This window comes from Cyprinodon tularosa, unplaced genomic scaffold, assembly GCF_016077235.1.
Source record: "Cyprinodon tularosa strain WSP-4 unplaced genomic scaffold, ASM1607723v1 ctg26, whole genome shotgun sequence".
NCBI classification, from domain to species: Eukaryota; Metazoa; Chordata; class Actinopteri; order Cyprinodontiformes; family Cyprinodontidae; genus Cyprinodon; species Cyprinodon tularosa.
In genome coordinates, this window is record NW_024038961.1 from 4,122,133 (window position 1) to 4,142,972 (window position 20,840).

The 20,840-nt window shown below is 35.5% G+C and overlaps 1 protein-coding gene across 1 annotated transcript in view; it reads right to left on the minus strand.

Annotated features, from left to right (window-relative positions):
* Nucleotides 1-13,976, minus strand: part of triqk (triple QxxK/R motif containing) — a 33,754-nt gene extending 19,778 nt beyond the window's left edge. Inside the window, exons 1-2 of the mRNA XM_038288956.1 lie at nucleotides 13,807-13,976; nucleotides 6,141-6,215 (exon numbers count right to left, since the gene is read on the minus strand). Coding sequence (XP_038144884.1) covers nucleotides 6,141-6,201 — 61 coding nt within the window. The 5' untranslated portion in view covers nucleotides 6,202-6,215; nucleotides 13,807-13,976. The remainder of the gene's footprint in view (nucleotides 1-6,140; nucleotides 6,216-13,806) is intronic.
* Between the last annotated feature and the right edge of the window lie 6,864 nt (nucleotides 13,977-20,840).

The following is a 20,840-nucleotide window of genomic DNA, read 5'->3' on the forward strand; positions in this document are numbered from 1 at the left end:
CGGGGTGTTATTCTCCTATGCAAGACAACTGAACCAGCAGGTGCAAAACGTTAAATGTTTAAAGGCTTTAAATGTTGAATATGTACCACACCTACATTAAGTTGGGTCTCAGTGCAGCAGATTTTTATTTTTTTTGGCAATGTAGAGAAGTGGAGAAGGTGAACCCATGCAAATATTACCCAAAATTGGCAATAGTTGCTAGGCGACCAAAAAGTTAGCCAAAAAGTAGAGTTTTTGAGCTGCAGACATGAATGCAGAATGTATCTGTCAAGCTGTCAGAAGCAAGCCCTGGCATTACTTTTATAGATGAGAGGAAGGAGGAGGAAAAGACACCCAGAAGCTAAAAGGGTTTGAGTTTATAATATCCTCGAAGTCAGAAAAGTTAAGGGTTATTCAGAGGCAGCACCTCTTTGGTGACTTGTTCAACTTCTCCTTTACAGCGAGCAGGAAGCAACGTGACAATGTGTTGAAGAGAGGTGCAATGGAAATAAAAAACAAGCCTTATGGTGCTACACCATTGAGTGATTGGTGAACTTCCACAATAACAGTGCATGAGGAAGTCTGATTGGACATGTCAAGCCCTCGTCAGTCACCTACATTGGACTGGTCATTAGGATTGCCTGGGTATTTAATTTGGCTGTAGTTAAATTTAGCACCGTTTATGTCTTGATCAGAAATATGGTAATGTCCTCCTCCATTGTATCTGAGCCAGGACACATGTCAATGACAAATGGAAGGTCTGAATGCGGTCTTAAGTTTCAAATCAAACCCATTTGTGGGAGGTTTAAAAGTTGCTTCAGAGCAAGCACCTGGCTGAAATGGAGCATGACCATACCTGCCGTTTACCATTTACCTGCCACTAAAGTGGTCTCTAATTAAATGTCAAAGGAAGAGCGGGAGCATAAAAGTGGCTTGGCCCACCAATCCACTAAGTGTTTTGTGTTTTTTTTTTTTCCCCCTGCCGGCTTGACATTGCATTTAAATGGTGTCTGATGAGAGTGTGGTGAAATTAGTTTTTATCTTGATCCATTCCTCTGCTTAGCATAATGAGACAGGTAGGGGGTATTAGCTCAAATTAATCACATTTGATTGAGCACTCGGGGGAAGGAGTAGGAAGGGATGTGTGACTAGCATATCATATAAATTTGTCATTTAACTGAAACATGAACAAGAGTAGACATCTAAGAAAATCACAGTTTGTGTGAATGATAAGAAAATGAAAATAATACTGTTGAACTAATTTGCTCAGTCCTAAAGGACATGTTGATTCTCTCTGGCTGTTTGAAGGCTCATCAAATTATACAGAACAGAACACTGGACATTTGTCTAATGGGCTATTGCAAAGGAAAATTAGGTGAGGCGTTTCAGAGCAGTTTACATTTGCCCATAAATCTGGTGATGCACATCTAAAAGAAAAAAATATACACATGTAGGGTTAAGTGGATAGGTTGAACATAACTAGGATAAATGTAAAATAACACAGTCAGAAAAGATGAACATTAACAAATTTCAAAGATTAGATTTATATGGATTAATAGTTTAGGAAAGCTACTGATTACATCTCAGACTCTCCCCCTTTGCTTAGATCAGCAGCAACTTTCAGGATGAAGTACTGTATAGAGCCACACATAAGATTACTTTTTTTACCTACAAAAACAAAAGTTTTTCTTTTTTTTTTTTTTTCCCAGATCAACTTTTTTGCTGATTTGATTTACTACCTTTTAACAGCTCATACGTACAACCCAACAAACATCCTGAGAAAACTATTGCACCATAGAAATATACCACTCCATATACCAAAAAGACCAAGAGACAGTATCACAATGACCAACTTCTCTCTGTGGGCCTATGTGGAAATGTTCCAGCAGTTTTCAACACACAGCAGCAATTACTACATGGACAGAATAAGCACTTGCAGTTCAACGTAAGAACTCATCCCACCCCAAGGCCAGTCAATTATAACAGGGTTAATAATGGTATTTAAGAGGAAAGAGTCAACAGCAGCCTTTCGACGGCCATCAGGAATGACAAAAGCACTCCAGCAGAGATGATGGTACAGCTCAACAATCACCCTGGATTACTTCTGAATGAATAAGCCACAACTTAAATTACAAACCACTATGCGCTGGTCGTTTCATCCTTTACATAAATTCATACCATCGGAGAAAATTGCAATTTTCTACATTAGCTACAGACTTTTGTTATGAAGAATTGTTAGTAAACAATGGTACGATATTTATTCCTGAAGAATAGGGAGGGGAAAAAAAACAATGTGCTATAAAAATACAAATAAACAAAAAACACGATGAAAGAGAAGACAGGAAAAAATACTTTCCTGTAATTTTTCTTGAAAGTAACAGTGGGATCTGAGGTGGTTATGTTTTCTAAACCAACAAGGTTTAACATAATAACAGACGGTTAAAGAATATCAGGAGACTTTATTCTTCCATCACTACATGAAAACACATCAGAGTCTAGTAGATAAAAGGATGAACATTCTCAACGGGCTTTCTTAAGATAAAAAAAAAAAGATATCAGTCTAACTGATGAAGCCTTTTTTTAATGATATGAAAGAAAATCGTGGATTAACAGTAAAATAGTAAAAATAAACCAATAGCAAAACAAGCCACCTGAATATTTCTCTTGCTTAAGGCAGACAATGATCCCACCGACTCCTGTTAACAAAAAAAGAAAGACCAGGAATAACAGAATAATCCGAGGACGGGATCAGCGGGAGGCGAAAAACAATTATCCCCCGAGAGGAAATGTTCAAAACAAAACAATAAATGGTGCAGCAAAATCTTATTTGTAAACATCTTGAAGAGGCAGGCCTCTTGTGAAGATTTATATTTTAAGGGTACATCTGTACATTGCATGTGAGTGATATACATAATTCTTCTGTTCTGTTGAATTTTTGGAATTCACAAAACAGTAAAATGAGGTTCAGGTTTTCTACTCTTTGGTCTCATTAATGTATCAAAGAAGCAAATAAGAAAACCACACTTAACATTCTTTGATAAGAAGTATTAGTTCTTATGCCTTATCTACATATTTCGAAGTCTTATCTCACCACTGTGTGCAGTGGTAAGATAAGACACTGGTGTACATTTTTTAAAAATTGATATCATTTTGATACTTGTTTTTATTTAAACCGCTTTAACTACAACATGATAATACATTTTAATAGCTGAATGCTTGCGTAAGGTCACCAGCATGGGAGACATAGCTGGCCTTCTGCTGGAAAAAAACAGTAATGGGGAGAACAGCAAGACCATCACAGCAATATTCTATTAAGAAACAATATTAAAACTATAAAGTGAACAAATCAGTCAACATCTGGATGACCTGGATTTGTATGTTTGCTCACATGAAGTGATATTTTTCATGTGCCTATGAAAATTCACAGTCATCAAGTCATTGCAGGACAGCGATACATTGGAGATGTCTTCTAGGGAGACAGAGCTTAAAGAGGCTGCAGCAGGCCGAGGCTAGCCTCTACAGGCTAACTTTGAGAGATAGAAAGAGAAGAGCTGAGGGTCAGATGAGCCTGCTGAGCAAACAGGCCCAGAGCGGAGGAGATTAGGCGATAGCTAATCAGTGTTTGCGCTTCAGCATGAAAACAATACAGTCCTTCTAGGGCTAAATTAAAGGCTTTTTCTTTTTTTTTTTTTTCTTTTTTTTCAAATTTGCTAACAAAGTCCAGTAGATTGTTTTTAACTTTCTTTGGAATGCTTTTTTTTTTAAAGCACCTTAAAAGCTCTTGAGAGCATTCCCACTTCATTCTTCATAAACATTATTTTTCCCCATCTTTAATTTTGATTTAAAAAGCTCTACTCTGCTACGCTCCATCAAACCAGTGGTGATTTCATAATACTTTCTCACCTCCTCACTTTTATACTTAATGATGCATCTGGATCATTCTGTAACAACAGGTCAAGTTCATAGCTTCGATTTCTGACACCAATGTTAATCAGAAAATATGTTGTTTTATATTTACAGGTAGGGCTGGGCGATATAGATAAAAAGCTTATCGATAAAAAAAATGCATATTGATCGATATCGATAATTATTGAAAAGATTTGAAACCATATTTTATGTGCAGCTCTGCCTGGACTTTTTATAATATTGCTAAATGATTTAATTTTAATAAAGAACACAAACAAAGACTTCGAATTAAATCTTTATTTAACCAACTTTTTTAACCATAAAAGAATTATTTTAAAGAAAAATAACAAACAAATAAATAAATGTACAGGCAACTTGGATACTCAAAACTATTAGTTTTTTTCTAACGAATAGAGAATTTATGTTTCCCTTTTATTATTTTTTCAAAATATAATAGCTTTCAATTTATCAAGATAAAACAAAACAAAAAAATACTGTTTTGTCAGGATAATTTCCCCCACCCCCATAAAAATGGTTTACCAACTGTTTAACAACAAATAATACGTTTTACTGACCTTATTTCAATAAAACAGTAACCATACCCGTTTAGGGGGTGAGGTTCATATGTTTTTCCAGAGTAAGATCAAACATTTAAGGTGGTGTCTACCATGTTTGTCTTTTTTTTTTTTTAAGATATCGCTTTGTTTTCCTTAGCTAAATTAAGAAATCATGCAAATTGCCATACATAAACATTTCCTTTATCCATCAATATCTGATGGAGCGTTTCAATTATTTCCTATGACAAAATATGCTCTGAAACCGATGTCTCTATTCAAAATACTTACAAATAATTTCCACTAAATAAGATTAGGTATCATGTTTTTTGTGTGTGTTTTTTTTCACCAACACAGGTAAACAAAGGATCATGCATTGTTGCAACTCCAGTGTTGTCTTTCAAATTGTTAAACACATTGACTGATTGTTGCCTTGTGATGACAGTTGCTGATGAAAACCAACACTGGATAACTTTACATTAAATCGAAGGGCATGTGAAGGTATTTATCGTCTGTATGTAAGGAGACAAAAAAAAAAAAAAAAGATTTTAAACACAGTTTTATGGAAAAGAGCTGGGATTAATTCTGTGAGCCTTATGGACAGTTGTAGTAACTGGGGAACTGTTGAAGGGAAAACCCCACTTCTTGCTCAAAGATTGCTGTAAATACCAGCCCTACATCATCACAATCCTATAAAGAGAATATGGTCAACCTAAGTCCTATTGAAATATTGTAGCATTAAACGTAAACAAAAGAGCAACATACACAATATTAAAGACACACTGATTTATTCATCGTAATAATAAAATTGAACAGAATTGTCTCAAAGGTGTGAGGTTGCCTTACATCTTCCGTGAATTAGAATAATGATGTTGTGAAAGAATTTATCCACTAAAAAATTTCTTATTTTTGCTTATTTCTCACAGTTGAATAATTATGACCATCACTACTACGGAAAAAGAAAAATAATAATGAGAGCTTTATAGAGGCCAAGTAAGAGTAATTGCCTAAATCAAGAAGGATGCTCTGACATAACCTTCAGAGGTGGTTTAGACTCGGGGAAAAAAGTCCAACCTAGTTTAATTAAAACTAAACTGCTCACAAGGTTTGACCAAACCACCTTATCACCCAACCACAATGATGTAAAAAACTGCAAGTTATCACAAGTGTTCTATAACAGTTGTTGCAAAGGCTGACAAAATACATTATTGGATACTAATAAAATACTATAAACATAGTACTTTTTAACCATAATACAACACAGAGCACAACACATTCTTTGGACTCTGGGAACAAAACCATTTTGCAGGAATAAAAAAAAACGAAAAGGCTTTGGAGTAGCTTTGAAATCTTTTCCAGAGGGATTTCAATATTAGTGATTTATAAGATAAGCTTTACTGTGGTTGCAGCCATGAAGCAATGAGAGAAAGTGAGTTACACAACAAGTAAAATATCAACCTCCTAAATCAGAAGAGCCCAAGGAACATGTTTTAATCCCTCTCTCTTTTACTTATTTGATAATCTTGATTTAATGCCTTTAATTAAACACCACATCACCAACCGTTCAAACGCTACTTATATGGTTGTATTTTATTTTAATTCTTTGAAAGAAACCCCTTTAAATAGTTTTTCATTGCTTTAATGCCATTATGTCAAATGCAACATTGTACCAATTTTGTGTGAAATCATCAGAAAACTTACCAATCTGCTTTCTATATTGATCAACTGGTAACTTGGTGGCACCAGCGTCTTTCTTCCCCATTCTCCCTCCACAGTCTGGAAAGAAATAAAAAGGAAAACATTTGAGAACATTTCACAGCTGCATCTCAACATTTGCACCTGAGCATCTAGCAGCTTAATCAAATTGAGCTCATTTCTCCTGAGGCAAGATATAACTGGTAATATTTGCAGGAAAGATTTAAGTAACTGCACGATTGTATACGGAGAGAGAGTAAGTCAGTTTTGATCAACCAGATGGTTTATCTTTTCACATACATCTGGCACACATAATTAAATTAATTCTCACCATCTTCCATGTGTGCTCAGTTCGCAGTGTGAGCTTCCTATCAGTCTCATTTAGTATAACGCCGTTTCCCTTCACACCATGAGTTGTCTTTGATTACTCTGACAGCTCAGAGGTAAAATCTATAAAGAGAAAGAGCTAAGACAGACCCTATCCTGCCGATGCATTATGTTCGAAATAAACACCTCCCTGTGGTTCCCGTATTGCTGTCAAACCATATGTATTTTTGAAAATAAAGTTACCTATTTTTCGCAGCTAAAATGCAACGCAATCTAAAAATAATATTAATATGCGTTGTACTCACATTTTGCAACATTATAAACATCAGTAACCCTTTATTTCCACTGCAGGAACTTTTATCCATTATCCATAATTTGAAAGACCTCGGTGCATTCAGTCAGGTTTTCCCTAAGATCTCGGTGCTTTGCAATGACGACTGATGGACCATGTCTTGCTGTCTAAAGGCCAATTTATACTTCCGACGCATAGCCTCTGCAGCCACCAAATCTGTCTCTGTGTGCGACCACGCCCCACCGCGCAGAGGCTCTGCAACCGTCGTTGCTTTGCATCTTTTGCATGTGAGCACAATCTCTGCGTTTAGAACTCTTAACTAGGGGTGTTCCATATGGCGATGTTGGTTCGTGAAAAATGTGTAGACTATATACCAAAATTAAATCATGTGATTGTTTCAGTCACACTCTATTAATTTCTGTTCTATGCTGATCCACCAACACAGCTGTATTACATAGTCAAACTTACAGACCAAACATAGCAAATAACATGTAGTGAGGCCTCCTTGTTTGTCTGTAGCGGTAGCCGCATGGAAAGCCATGGCTGAAAGCCAAAGGTGGGAGTGGGAAAGTAATGTGCAAAGTTTGCTCCAGCAGGGTTCGGATATTGGATGGCAACACAAAGAATCTGCTTTATCACTTGAAGAGAAAGTACCCCAAACCCTATGCTAAGAGCCAAACAACAGGGGGACTGCAGCATCACAGCAAGAGGCAGTCACTGGACCCAGACAGACAATGTTAACACAGGTATTTGATAAAGGCATTCCATATCAGATGACAAGCAAGAGGTGGAAAGATGTAACAGAAGCATTTACTTTTTACTCTCGCAAAAAGATATGGTTCCATTCAAGACAGTTGAAAAACAAGGGTTTAAACAACTGCACAAAAAAACAAAAAATTAAAAATAGCGGGTGATTTAGAAAAAATTAAACTGATTGTTTTTAAAACAGCGCCGTTTTGGCTCCCCTGAGTTTCTGTAGCTACAGTATTGCTCTCATGATGCAGTTTGGCAAGTGACAGCATCACACAAAACTGCAAACATATAACACACAACTACAGGTAACTGAGAAGTTTGTTTTCATAAAAGGAAAAAAAGTTAGCTGTTTAGCAATGAATAGCGGCTTGTAAACATTAGCAACACGCAAGGTTACCGGCAAGGGAGGGTTGCGAGTTTATTTGGATATGATTGTATTAGAAGAAATAGGGTTGTGTATTGAAAGGCATAAAAGGTAGCTAAGATGCTAGCTGTTAACAGAAGCACAGCGGGGTAGTGATGCCGCTTTGCGTATAGCTAAAGACATGGTGGTCTATTTGTATTTAGTATTTATTGCTTTCCTTAATAATTGGGGGGGGGGGGGGGGGGGTAATCAAATTAAAAATCATAAATGGAATTTGAAAAAAAGATTTCTTTTTTAGACAATATTATCCAGCCCTAACAAAGAAAAGCTGCAATTAGAAAAGTTTTATTGACATTAATGAAATATGTTCAGCTCAGTTCATTACACTGATGCTGAGTCAGAGAGTTAGATAGTTAGAAAGACCCCGGGCCAGGAATTTAACCTGGAACCTTCTTGCTGTAAGGCAGCAGCGGTACCCACTGCACCACTTTTATAATAAAAAACTGTTATACTCTATTTTTGCCATATCGCCCACCACCACTTCAAAATTCTAATCAAACAATGCATCACTTAATAATTAGAATAAAATCAGATGTGAATTGAGGGGTCTGAAGAATCTATTAGAATAATCCTAAAATCCATTTTCTATACTTAAAAAGCAGCTTCTCAAGCCTGAGCAAATAATCAACAGCTACCAGGCCCTGAAGAAAAAACAAATAACTAAAAACAATATTGCAATCTTGCAAAGGAAAATAGGTATGCAGGTGAGTACAAGGAGGGAATAAAGGGAAAAAAGGAAATATTTGAACATAAGGAGAACATGAGCAACAGCAAAGTCTGCAGATGCAGCCAGGGAATAAGAAGAGAGAGAGACCAAATTAGCATGTTCACATAGCGTGGCTGGCTGCTGCTCCCCACTGATGCCTTCTCAAGGGAGACCCCTGCTTCTGCTGCCACCTGAATTTTACCTCCCACTAAAAACATTGTTCATATTTCCAACCTCTGTTCGAGGCAGCAAGAGAAGGATACATGTGCAGCTATTGTTCTTAGGGCAGTAAGAAACCACAGTCAGCAACTTATAAGAAGCAAAAGTGCAACAAAAGAAAGGGAAAAAAAGAAAAATTTCATAAGTAGAAACGGTAGACTTTCTGAGTTATAGCCCTATGTTGCAAGATCAACACATTATACCAGCAATTCAAAAGAACAGTCTTTTATCATGTTGTATTATCTACTCTATCTGAAATGTCCACAGTTTTGAAACCTGTTCAATCATTTTCACCGTAACAAAAGCTTTTTAAAGAAAAATGTATTAACACTACGATCACAATAGTGTTCACAAGATCACAATCATGCCGCACAAAATATGGAACTACTCTCCGGCAATATCAACATGTGTAGTTCTACAATCATAAAGAAATTATTTGGTGAAATATTTGCCTATAGGTGGTACTTAAGATGCATTTGTTAAATTCTGCTTTCCAAAACCTTATTTGGCCTTTTGAAAAGAGTTTTATTGTTGTCTTATGGCTAAAAGTATTGGAAATCATATTGAACGAGATCCTCACATTCAGGAGAGAGGTGGGATCATGGAGGGTAAATTTGGGCTAATTCAAATAATATTCTCATTACTCTAGGCGACAGTAACATTTAAATGTCATGTTTTCCCTCATATTCTGTAGCCGTTAAACCTAAATAAGGCATTTACACTTGCTGACTACCTTTTCAAATATAACTTTCAACTGAAAAACCAAAGCGCAACCCTGATCATATGGCAGAAACTCAATAAATATATTCAGTTTGTTGTTATTAAAAAAAAGAAACCAAATATGGAAGGATTTGACTGACTTTGAACATGTCATGGTTATAGGTGCCAGATGGGTAACTGAGAGCATTCCAGAAATGGCTGATCACCCTGGACATTCATCTTCAACCAGGTTGCATGAGCTAAATTCCCTTACATCAGAGAGAAAAGTATAAAGGGATTTTGATTTCATTATGAGCTCAAATATTCTCGCATTACACACACACACTTTATCTATAGAGGGTTTGTACGACAGAGCAGATCTCCTAAGGAGTCCCAAAGTGACAGAAATACCTACAGTCATTGCGATCACAAAGGTGGCACTGGTATATGCCAGAGGATGGAGGATATTATCTAAATGTATTTCGAAAGTGACAGATAAAAACAGTAGTAACAATTAGGGCTGCAACCACGAATCGATAAAATCGATAAAAATCGACTTTTAAAAGCGTTGGCAACGAATTTCATCATCGATTAGTTGTGTCGCGCGATTATTGCGTCATCCGCCGCGCCGTCATCACTGCCTCTTGACTGAAAGAGGAAGAAAAAAAAAAAAGGCAGAGCGAGTCAGCGCCGCAGGTGCAGTGTTGCCAACTCAGCGACTTTTCAGACCCCTCCAGCGACTATTTTTCAAAAAAGCGTTCTAGCGACAAATCTGGCGACTTTTTTCGGTGTCACTGGCGGCTTTTGGAGACTCTTACGTGAAAGCATGTATCGTTCCTACTCTGCCGTGGGGCGCCTCCCCCACCCCAACCGCGTTTTCCTGCAGGAGTCCCTCTCAGCGCTGCAGTCAGCCTCAGCGTCCAGACTGCAAATGAAGCGCGCATGCACCGGGATTGACGGCGCAAATTGATCACAATAATTAAAATAGCCTGCGCTTTGTAAAGCGAAAAAAGTGATAACATGCAACTTTTTTCAAAAGAAATTAACATGGCACGGAAGCACCATGTTTGTTTGGTTTTAAAGTGGGGAAACGTAACGTTAGTTTCTCAGGTAGCTCATCTGATGCTTTCCTTACCTTGTTAGTAGGTTACAGACAGTGATAAGGTTGGCTACTTATTTTACCTTTAATTTCATTTGAATTAGCTTAAGCAGCGTTTATATTTTCTTTATAAATAAATTAACTTGCAAATTATGAGGGCAAGGCTTTTAAAGTTTAAATCTTCTGGCAAAGTTAAAGTAAAGAAGATCCTGCAATTTATGGAAGTAAAGCAGAATAAAATCCAGCAAGATCAGTAATATGTCAATTAATTATCTGCCACATTCCCATGTAAATATCTGTCTTTGGAGGATGTGTTTTTTAGCACCCCTAGTTCTCTCATTTTTATTCCAAATACAATTTATAATTTGAATCACAGGGCTATTTTTATCTCTATGGTTCAGTATTTTCTCAAGCAGCAACTTTAACTGCTATACTTTCCTGTCTTAAAGGCAGAACTCTTCTAGTCTAAAAAAAACGAATTTGTTGAAATGGGGGGGCCTATTGTTTGAACCCCTTAGGGGCTTTTAAAAACAAAAATGTCTTTTTTTGCGCTTTATGAAACAAAGTACCCTATATTTTGTGGATGTACAGCTACATTTCTCATGTAAGTTTGCGTACTTTTAACACAAACATTATTTTTCATATTGCACCAGTACAGTTAACGAGCAACCTGTACTTGTGTGCTTGTTTGTTCTGTCTAAAATGTTTATTTTGGAATAAAGAGGTTAATATAAAAAATATTTTTTGTCCGATTCATCGATTAATCGAAAAAATAATCGTCCGATTCATCGATTTTTAAAATAATCGTTAGTTGCAGCCCTAGTAACAATAATATTAATGCAGAAAAAGGTCTATGCAGGTTGTCAAAAACTAAACTAGAGAGTAGAGGAGCTGGTGAAGATAAATCCAACTGTTTAAGCCGGGCATACGATTTTTTGCCCTTCTTGAGTAGAATTTCCAGTCGTGTGACAATTTTTTGGATCAGGCCAAGTTTCAGACCATCGTGAGTCCTGCATCGTGTAGTACACAGGGGGAAACGAGGGGTGACCAGCCTCTTGGGACAAACTAACGATCAGGACTCTTAAGGTCGGGAGAAAAATTAAACATGTCTAACACCTCACCGAATGTATGCCAATAAAAATTACACCTAAATGTCAATCCAGCATAATACAAGCGCACTGAAAAAATTATTTAAGCCCCTCTTTGTGGTGACACAATTTCTTACCATTCAACATACGTAAAGTGATTGCTTCCAGAATGATTTAGTTATATTTATTTGATGTAACACCATATTTATGAAAATTTTAGGTATTATGCAAAGTAACTTAAAATTCTTTATTTCACCATAAGGTCACCTTGTGAGCCTGCAAAGATGGTCTTTCAAGTGAACTCATGAATTTTAGGTTGCTTTGCCATGCCCATGAAAATTGTTCCTTGCTAAGATTACTTCCTTTAATAGTCGGACCACTTTTGCCGAGCCAGCAAGGCAGGTAATTCTACAACTTAGAGACAGTGGAGTTAGTTGTTGCTCAAGCCCACAAAGATCAAATTTTTTACATTTTAACCATGTGGCATGCATGTTAAAAAAAAAAAACAACTGTTTCTGCTCTTAAAGTAAATACAATTGAGTTGTCAGTGGGTTATTTAAATGTTATGAGTTAGTTGAAAATAACTTAATTCAACACAGGGACAAATACAGGTCAACATTAAGTTGAACCAACCAAACATATCCTAATTTGGTATTTGTATTAATTTCCTTTAAAACGTATGTGAAAAAAATGGTGTTGAACAGATTCAATGAAATCACACCTTAAAGATAAATGTAGATTTGGTTCAGGTAGCAAAAATGTATTGGATGGAAAAACAGCCATCAATTAAATTGAGTTAATCCAATGAGTCATATTTATGAGTGCATGGAGTACCTAATATAACTACATTAAAAGTAGTTTCATATATCAAAAGAGGACCTTGGTTTTTCCTAATAAAGTTAAGTAACAAAGTACCTTTAAACAAGGAGTGCTGGGCTCCACAAATTAATTTAGTGGGGAAATTCCTTCATGTTTCTTATTTAATATATTTTGTAACCAAATAACATCTTATAATTTTAACTTCTTCCAAGTGTCACAGTGTTTTTGTCTGACTTGTGTTTGTGCACATTTCTGTCTGTATATGGCCAATTGTAAACGACAAAAAAAAAAAATAGTATAGAAAAAAGGATAAACTCTCATGAGATAAAATGTCATCGATAACAAAGCCACAGCTTACAAGTTCTATTAAGTAAAATTTGTTTGGAAACAAAATGTATATATATATATATATATATATATATATATATATATATATATATATATAGTATGGTTCTTCATTAAGGTCTAAGTGTCATGCATCTAAAAAGTGTCATGCATCTAAAACTGATGAATGTCAGATTTATTTTCTGTAATGGGTGTTTTTTGAGCAAAAGTAATCGTGGATTCTGTAATAAGACACATTACCATATTGAATCTTTGCTTCGTTTGCATGGAACAGTGACCTTCCTGATAATTAAGCACCAAAAACATGAGGTAGGAATAGAGCTGATGAAGATCTGCATTTCTGCTTCCATTTAAGTCACTAAGTTTCCTCTCTTATCAGGTTTGTGACCAAGCAAAGACCTTCTGACAAGGAGCCTTTATTATAAAAATTTGTAGTACAAAAACATCAGATCCATTAGCCTTATTGCCATAGTAATAATATTTGCAGGAGCAAATGCATTTAAAGTAAACAAAGCAGCCTTATTATATCCTTTTCTGGGAAACTGAGTCTGGAGATTATAAATGCATTCAAAAGATGCATTGCTTAAGTTAAATGATTTAAATGTTAACATCCCTTGTAGAAAAGGATTTAAATTTGCTCATCCATGCTCGTTTAGATATTAATGTAATACTTAATAATACTGAAGAGGGTGCAAAAATCTTATAGCAACAATAAACTTTTGTCATAATCAATAAAGCAATTACACATATGCAAAGAAAATGTTACAATAGAACTTAAACATTTCTGTAATTTGGAAATTTTGGATTTTTTTCATGTAAAATAGGAGAATTCATGTGTGAATATTAAAGACAATACAAAGTAACACATTAATATGAATATTGTATTGCCGTCCATACTTACAATAATCCTGCTCGTCAGGGAAAAACAGTGATTTAGATGTTTCGCTTCTCCTCACCTCGCTCAGGTAGCTGAGCAGCACGCAGAGCGACGGAACTGTTGGTTTTATTGTACTTTGATCCAAAGTTCTCCAGGATGCCAGCACACCACTGCTTCCTGAAACACTTCCTGCTTTCCGTGACGGACAGAATTCTGTCCAATCACAGATGAGATCTAGCGACTTTTTGACCAATAGCATGAAGCCTGCTGGGAGGGTGGAGGAGGAAAAACATTCCGCAGGAGCATATGACCCAAATCAGACAGCTGATGTTTTTCAAGGCATCAGTAATTGTTAGCCCTATTTGGAAAAGAAAATCTTGGAAAACGGAAGAGTTCTCTCTTTTCATTTAACTTTAACAAAAAACACTGAAAATGGAATTAATGTACTCCTCATAATAATTAAATCTATTATTAATATTATTATCATTATATGATAATGGTATGGTGATAGTCTTTTTCTGTACAGATGCATATAAATAAAGATAGATCTATTATCTGATGCACAGTGGCGTAAATATCAGTAAGCAGAGACTGCAGTTGCTTAGGGGCCCCCAGCCTCTTAGGGGCCCAATCACTGACTCCTGGTAGGCCCCCTATGCAATTGTCTACTAAGACATCTCTTTGCAGGCGTAATGGTGCGAAAAAATTCCTATTTTACCCACCTGATGCTGGATTATCTGATCGGACCATATTTATACCCCAACACATGCCAGATTTCAACATGATGACCTTTTTAAACACGACACCATACATAGCAAAGCAGACAGCGGTACTTTTAATTACTATGTTAATAATAGGGCTGGGTAAAAATTATTTGAATCGATTCCTTTACATTTTTGCAAAATTCATGTCTAGGGAATGAGATCGATTAGTTTTATAGTGACGCACGTGATGTTCACATTCAAATGGAAAGATGCACTCAAGATGACTTCAAGCCAGACAGCTGCAAATATAGCCAATAGGTTGACTGAAGACATTAACAAATGCTGACCAGCAAATACCCTGTAGTTGTTACAGACAACGCTGCAAATATGGTTTCTGCAGTCGAGATAATGCAGCTCATGCATGTCTGCTGTGTCCCCGCTGTGTCTTGCTCATGAGAGGCTTCACTTTTTAACTTTTCACAAACAAATTTGCACTTATGAGACAGTTTTGTTCACATATAAAGTTTTAACTGTCTGATTTACAAGTTTGCACTTTGTGTTTAATGTGACAGGAAAAAATAAAATACATGAGTATTTTGGAACACAGTTGAACCTCTTTCATTAATGTAAAACCAGATCAAATCAAATTAATCGATTTCGAACTGTATTAATCAAAATCAAATCGATTCAGGACTTTGGCGAAAATACCCAGCCCTAGTTAATAACTGTGTATAGTTCATTAGACGGTTGGTAAAAAATACACTCATATAATATGTTTCACTGCAATAAAGATCTTAAAAGAGTGATGTATTTGAGTATTTTATTCTTTACAATACAACTTGGAATTATGGATAATCCAGAGCATAGATTAAAACCATAACCGTTATATACAATGTTTTAGCGACGATGGATACCAAAAAGAGGTACTTAAGCGGATTCCAGAAAAGAAAAAGCAAAGAAGAGCTGCTGGAAGGACAGAAAAAAACTTCCCAAAATAAACACATTCTTTCAAAGAACCGAAGAGGCAGATTTGGACGTTGCTGCTAAAGTGAGTGAAGATTGCAACCAGGAGATGAATGGAGAGAGCGTGGGTAAGGAGGGGAGCTGTGAAGCTCAAGGTAGCCCCATGGCTTGTTGTGCTAATATACTAAAGTATATTCATGTCAAGTGAAGGTGAAGAATGATGAAGTGTGAATGGCAAAATTATATAGATAATGTTGCTTACGGGGCTATTGTTGTGTCGTTACGCCATTGCTGATACGTGTTCATATTTTCTTATATCTCCCTCTGTTTTGCACTTTTTTGGTTGTTTACATAGAGTAAGGAAATTATGCTGAGTATATTTAGATCTGTAAAAATTTATTTTCACTTGTAAATTTCTTTCTTGTTGTTTTCGCTGCCTAAAGTTTTATTCAGCATAAAGGGTAAGTTTGGACTTTTTCAATTATGCCATATTGCCCAGGTCCCAAAACAGCAAATAAGTCATAGGCCATCACTCTACCACCACTAATGTTTAAACAATGTTTGGTCTCTGTAAAAAAAAAAAAAAAAGAACGTTTCAAGTGAACCGCACTTTACAAAAATGATACACAATAAAGAAAAAAATCAAGCGATTTAAAAGCTTAAAAACATAAAGATGGAAAATCAAAGTTTGTCTTTAAAATAAAAAAGAAAAGAACATTTACAAAATGATCAGTGAGAGACGACCACATATGTCCCCACAAAAGGTATTGCATCAATTAACAAATAAAATAAATTATATAAGATTCCAAAAGAAGTCAAAATAACATATAGAGAACATTTAAAACAGTTGTCAGCGTGCCCACGTTTGGCCATCCAAGCAAGTTCACCCTGAAAGAAGTGAGTGTGAAAAGTAAGTCTATTACTGTTATTGATATGAAAGTGTTCTTTGCTCTGCAATCAGGGAAAGGCTGCAAAAGCAAAAACCTGCTCTCAAAAAAAATCCTAAAAGTCAGACTAAGATTGGACACAAAGAATGTAGAAAAAGACCCAGTTTTCAGCAGTAAAACCCTTTGAACAAACTGAACTAGATTGATTTGTACACCAGTAAAGATAGTATAATTGACATTAACCAAATTTAGCATTCTATGAAACTTATTCCAGGCCAACTGTAAAGCATGGAAGTAAAGGTTTCATTGTTTTAGATTTTTTTCGTTGCAGCAGGACCAGAAAACAAAATAGAATACGTAACAGATTCTAAATAATATCAAAGAGTGCTTGAGAGGAACATGTGGCTTTCTATTCTATTACGATAGATAGCTGTGAATTGTTCTTTTTTTTTTTAGCAAATTCACCAAGGACTTAACAAGCTGTATATGCAAGAACCCCCTGAAACGTCATAGAATAGAAAAGAATAGAATTCAACTTTATTGTCATTGCACTGTCATGAGTCCAAAGCAACAAAATGTGGTTTTTACCTATCCAGAAGTTCTATACAGGATATAAATATTATTACAGGTGTACGCACAAGCAAAAAGTAATAGTTAGGGACTGTAAAAAACTTAAATTGGGCTAGGCTAACTTTCTGCTGGTATAAACCTGTATAAATAAGATGTGTTTTTTAAGTTATCTCAAACAAAGGGTTGAAATAACAAACTATCAGGAGGTAGCATGTTCTATTTTTTATACAGTGTCCTTTTTTAATAACAGCGTTCGTTTTTGCTGTAAAACACAAATCGAATACAACTATATCCCTCTAAAAAAGTTAATAAAACACCAACAGATATTTCTTAATAACAAACTGAACATTTCTTTGATTGTTTCAATTATTTCAAATGATTGTACTTTCTATGGTGTAATTTTTTTCTGAGATTAATAGAAATGTAATTAAACTCTTGAACAAATCACCTACATGGTTGTGTAAAAGAAGAATTTCTGCATTTTCCTGAAGGTTAAGATTTTAATAACTCACATTACATCAGTTAAACAGTCACATTACTTTACATTACCGTCTTATCACTACAAATGATATGCTGATGGAAAGCTACAGCACTGAACAATCTCAATTAAGGAAAACCAAAGCAATCAGAAGAGAGGCTATCTGAATCCACAAAGTTCATTTTAATTTCATCAGTCATTCTCTCTTTTTTGTTTTCTCTTTGTTTACAATGTAGAAATTTATTTCTTCTCTAATTGCATCCAGCCTTGCTGCTGCCTGGGGCTCTGCGTAGATTATGGCTAGGCTTACCGCCGCTTGTAACTTATTGAAGTTTAAAGTGATTTTCTGCTCTCCCATGGGCATGCCATTTGCATGCAGCTCAGCAGCAACTAATAGATGTAATCTGCCCATAATGTGCTTGTATTATGATTTACTTTACACTGGAACTGCCATTTGTGGGGAGTACTTTAACACTGTCCTTTCATGGAGGAATACGTCAAGCAGCAGTTGTCAGAGATATGTTTTTATTGCAGTAAGGCTTTTATGGGAAAAGAGCAATTGCAACACATGTCCAAACAAAGGTGTTTTAAGGCTGACACAGAAACAACTTGATAAACTTGACGGTTAATGTTCACATCTTACTGTAAACCCATGGAGGCATACAAGCGCATGAAATAAACCTGATCTGACAGTCAAGTTCTGTTAACAAATAGCCTCAATAAGAAGCCAGAAACTATTGTCTTAATATGGCCATCAAAATCAGCGTGAGTGCAGTTAATGCAGAGCTCCAATGTTCTCTTGTTGTACTAAATGTGTGTGATTAATTTCTCCCGTTGAGTGAAACAAACCAACGTGCTGTGCCTGTCAGTCTGATAGATATGTAAAGCATTAGCATCAACTGCTAGTGTGAGTGAAAACTAGGCAGGATGGATTTGCCTGTCGGAAAGCTCGCCGCTTTCTAGCCTGTATGCCTCTTATGAGTGTTACAGAAGATACAGGAAGGTAGCTGATGCACAAAGAGGAGCTCTTACTGTGAGGAGGATACTTCATTTAATAGGAAACAGAGTTTTAGCATTACGTTTTACTTCTTAAGCAGGGTAAAACTTTGCTCTTTTGCATCGACTTATGGTGGAGTGCTTTATAAAGTAATCCTGCAGCTTTTAGCTTTATTGTTTTGCAAATGCAATTATGGGATTAGAATTTTGTTATAATTGCAGCATGAACTCCAGCTTTCTGTAAAGGCTCTAAAGGTTTGTTAGAGAAAGTTAACAAACAAATTTCATCATGAAGACTTGGAACACAACAGAAAGGTAAAAAAAAAAAATCTGGAGATGTTTAAAAGCAGTGTTACATAATAAAACAAAATCTCCATGGTTAGAACTCTGGATGAGGAGTGGCCAGTCACAACTCAAGTTCTTGCATTCTGCACACGAATACTGTTGTCTCAATAAAAAATAGAATGTCTAAATGTTTGTGATTACATTGAAAACATTCAAACAGTTTAAGGGTGTATGAAGGACTTTGTACATCCACTTATATACTTGTTTTCCTCCTTTTTCCTGCTGTGCTTCTCTCTCCTTGAAACTTTACTTATTTTATTTGCACGAGCCTCTTCCATCTCCCCAGCTCTCCTCCCTCTCCGGCAGTTCGATGGCCTTTAATTGCCAGACATTAAAAAGAATACTGCAGAAGAAGAATCCCCTGGGGCTGCCGGCAGGAATAAATGGCAGCACCGCTGCCGTCGAACCCCCTCCTACATTCAGCAATGAAGATGTGTCAACATAATCGCAACAATTTGCAGTTATCATCAGGGGTACTGATTAACTATCCCACTGTCAGATTTAAATAGCCGAATTGTCTTCAGTATTTTCAGGTTTCAGAAGCACTTTGATGATAAACAATGAACCAAAAGCATTGATGTTGACATAGACAATAATTCACCTGTTTAATATGTGGTTATTTGGAGGCTTAGGCCCAGACTTTATGATAATAGAGAAAAGAAAGATGTATTTAATGTCATGCTTTGTGATTTGAAGGAACAAAAAAAGGTGTAACAGTGTCTGTCAGACTTTACTCTATCCAAGGCTTTAGTTAGAATAGAATTTTTCCATACACCTCAAGTTTCTCTTAGTCATTAGTAGTTAATTAAAAAAAAATTAATTTAGTTAACAATGGTGCTCGGCAAAATTAGTCATAGCACTCCGAAGTGTGTTTTGTTAAATTTAATGGATCAGGGCAAAGCAATGCCACATATAATATGAATGTAATAGTTGAAAACAGTTGCTGTAACAAACCATATATGTTTTCCTCTGTGTCTGTGATTTTTATTTAATTAACCACTTACGAATTATGTTGAAATAAATCTAGCCATATTTGGCTGGTAATTTCATTATTTGGGTTTACTTTTATTGTCTATTACTTTGTGTGTAGTTTCTTGTTGTATTCTTGCGTGCTCTTTTTTCTAGATTTGGACTGTAATCACATTTTTTTAGATCACTACTGGTATTATCCTATTGGCAAAAGTGTTTCTTGGTACATTCATTCTGACAATCCGGTGCTAATTAATCAGCTTCCCCGAGTATCCATACTTTCCTTTTGCCTCAGCTGTTTCTAATAATCCCTGATCACCTGACCTGTATTAAATGGCATTCTCCACTCTTCCCGCAGTATAGCCTTGCTGGTACGTACTCACTAGGTATTTTTGTTACTAGACCCTGTTTTTTTCCCATGACACATGTTGTGTATCTTTAGATTACTTTTGTTAGTTTTTTTTTATATGTCTTTTTATAAAATCTTCACAATTTTCACATCCAAATCCTACTTTGGTCCAGCTCCAAACCTAAAGCATGACCAAAGAGTGTACCTATGTAGGTTATTTTTACTGCAATCAAAGCTTTAGACCTATATATATATATATATATATATATATATATATATATATATATATATATATATATATATATATATATATATATATATATATAGGTCTAAAGCTTTATAAAGCTATATATATATATATATATATATATATATATATATATATATATATATATATATATATATATACATATATATATATATATATATATATACATATATATATATATATATATATATATATATATATATATATATATATATATATATATATATATATATATATATATATATATATCTGTGTATTTTTTTTCTTCTTTTTTTTTATTTTGCTTTGTAAAACATTAATACAAAAAGCTTAAAACACTGGGTATATTCAGTCATTATATTGCTTGCACACTCAAGTTCCCTTTTTCATTTCCATTGTCGATTTTGTTATTGGTTTGGGAGAGAAGACAAAATTCCTCCTCCTGTTTAACATTCTTATCGCAGTTTTTCTGCAGTGTGCAGTGAATTCTCTCCCCTCTCTATCTCCTAGCTGCAGAGTTCCTTCTCATTGACAGACAAACTGTATCAGC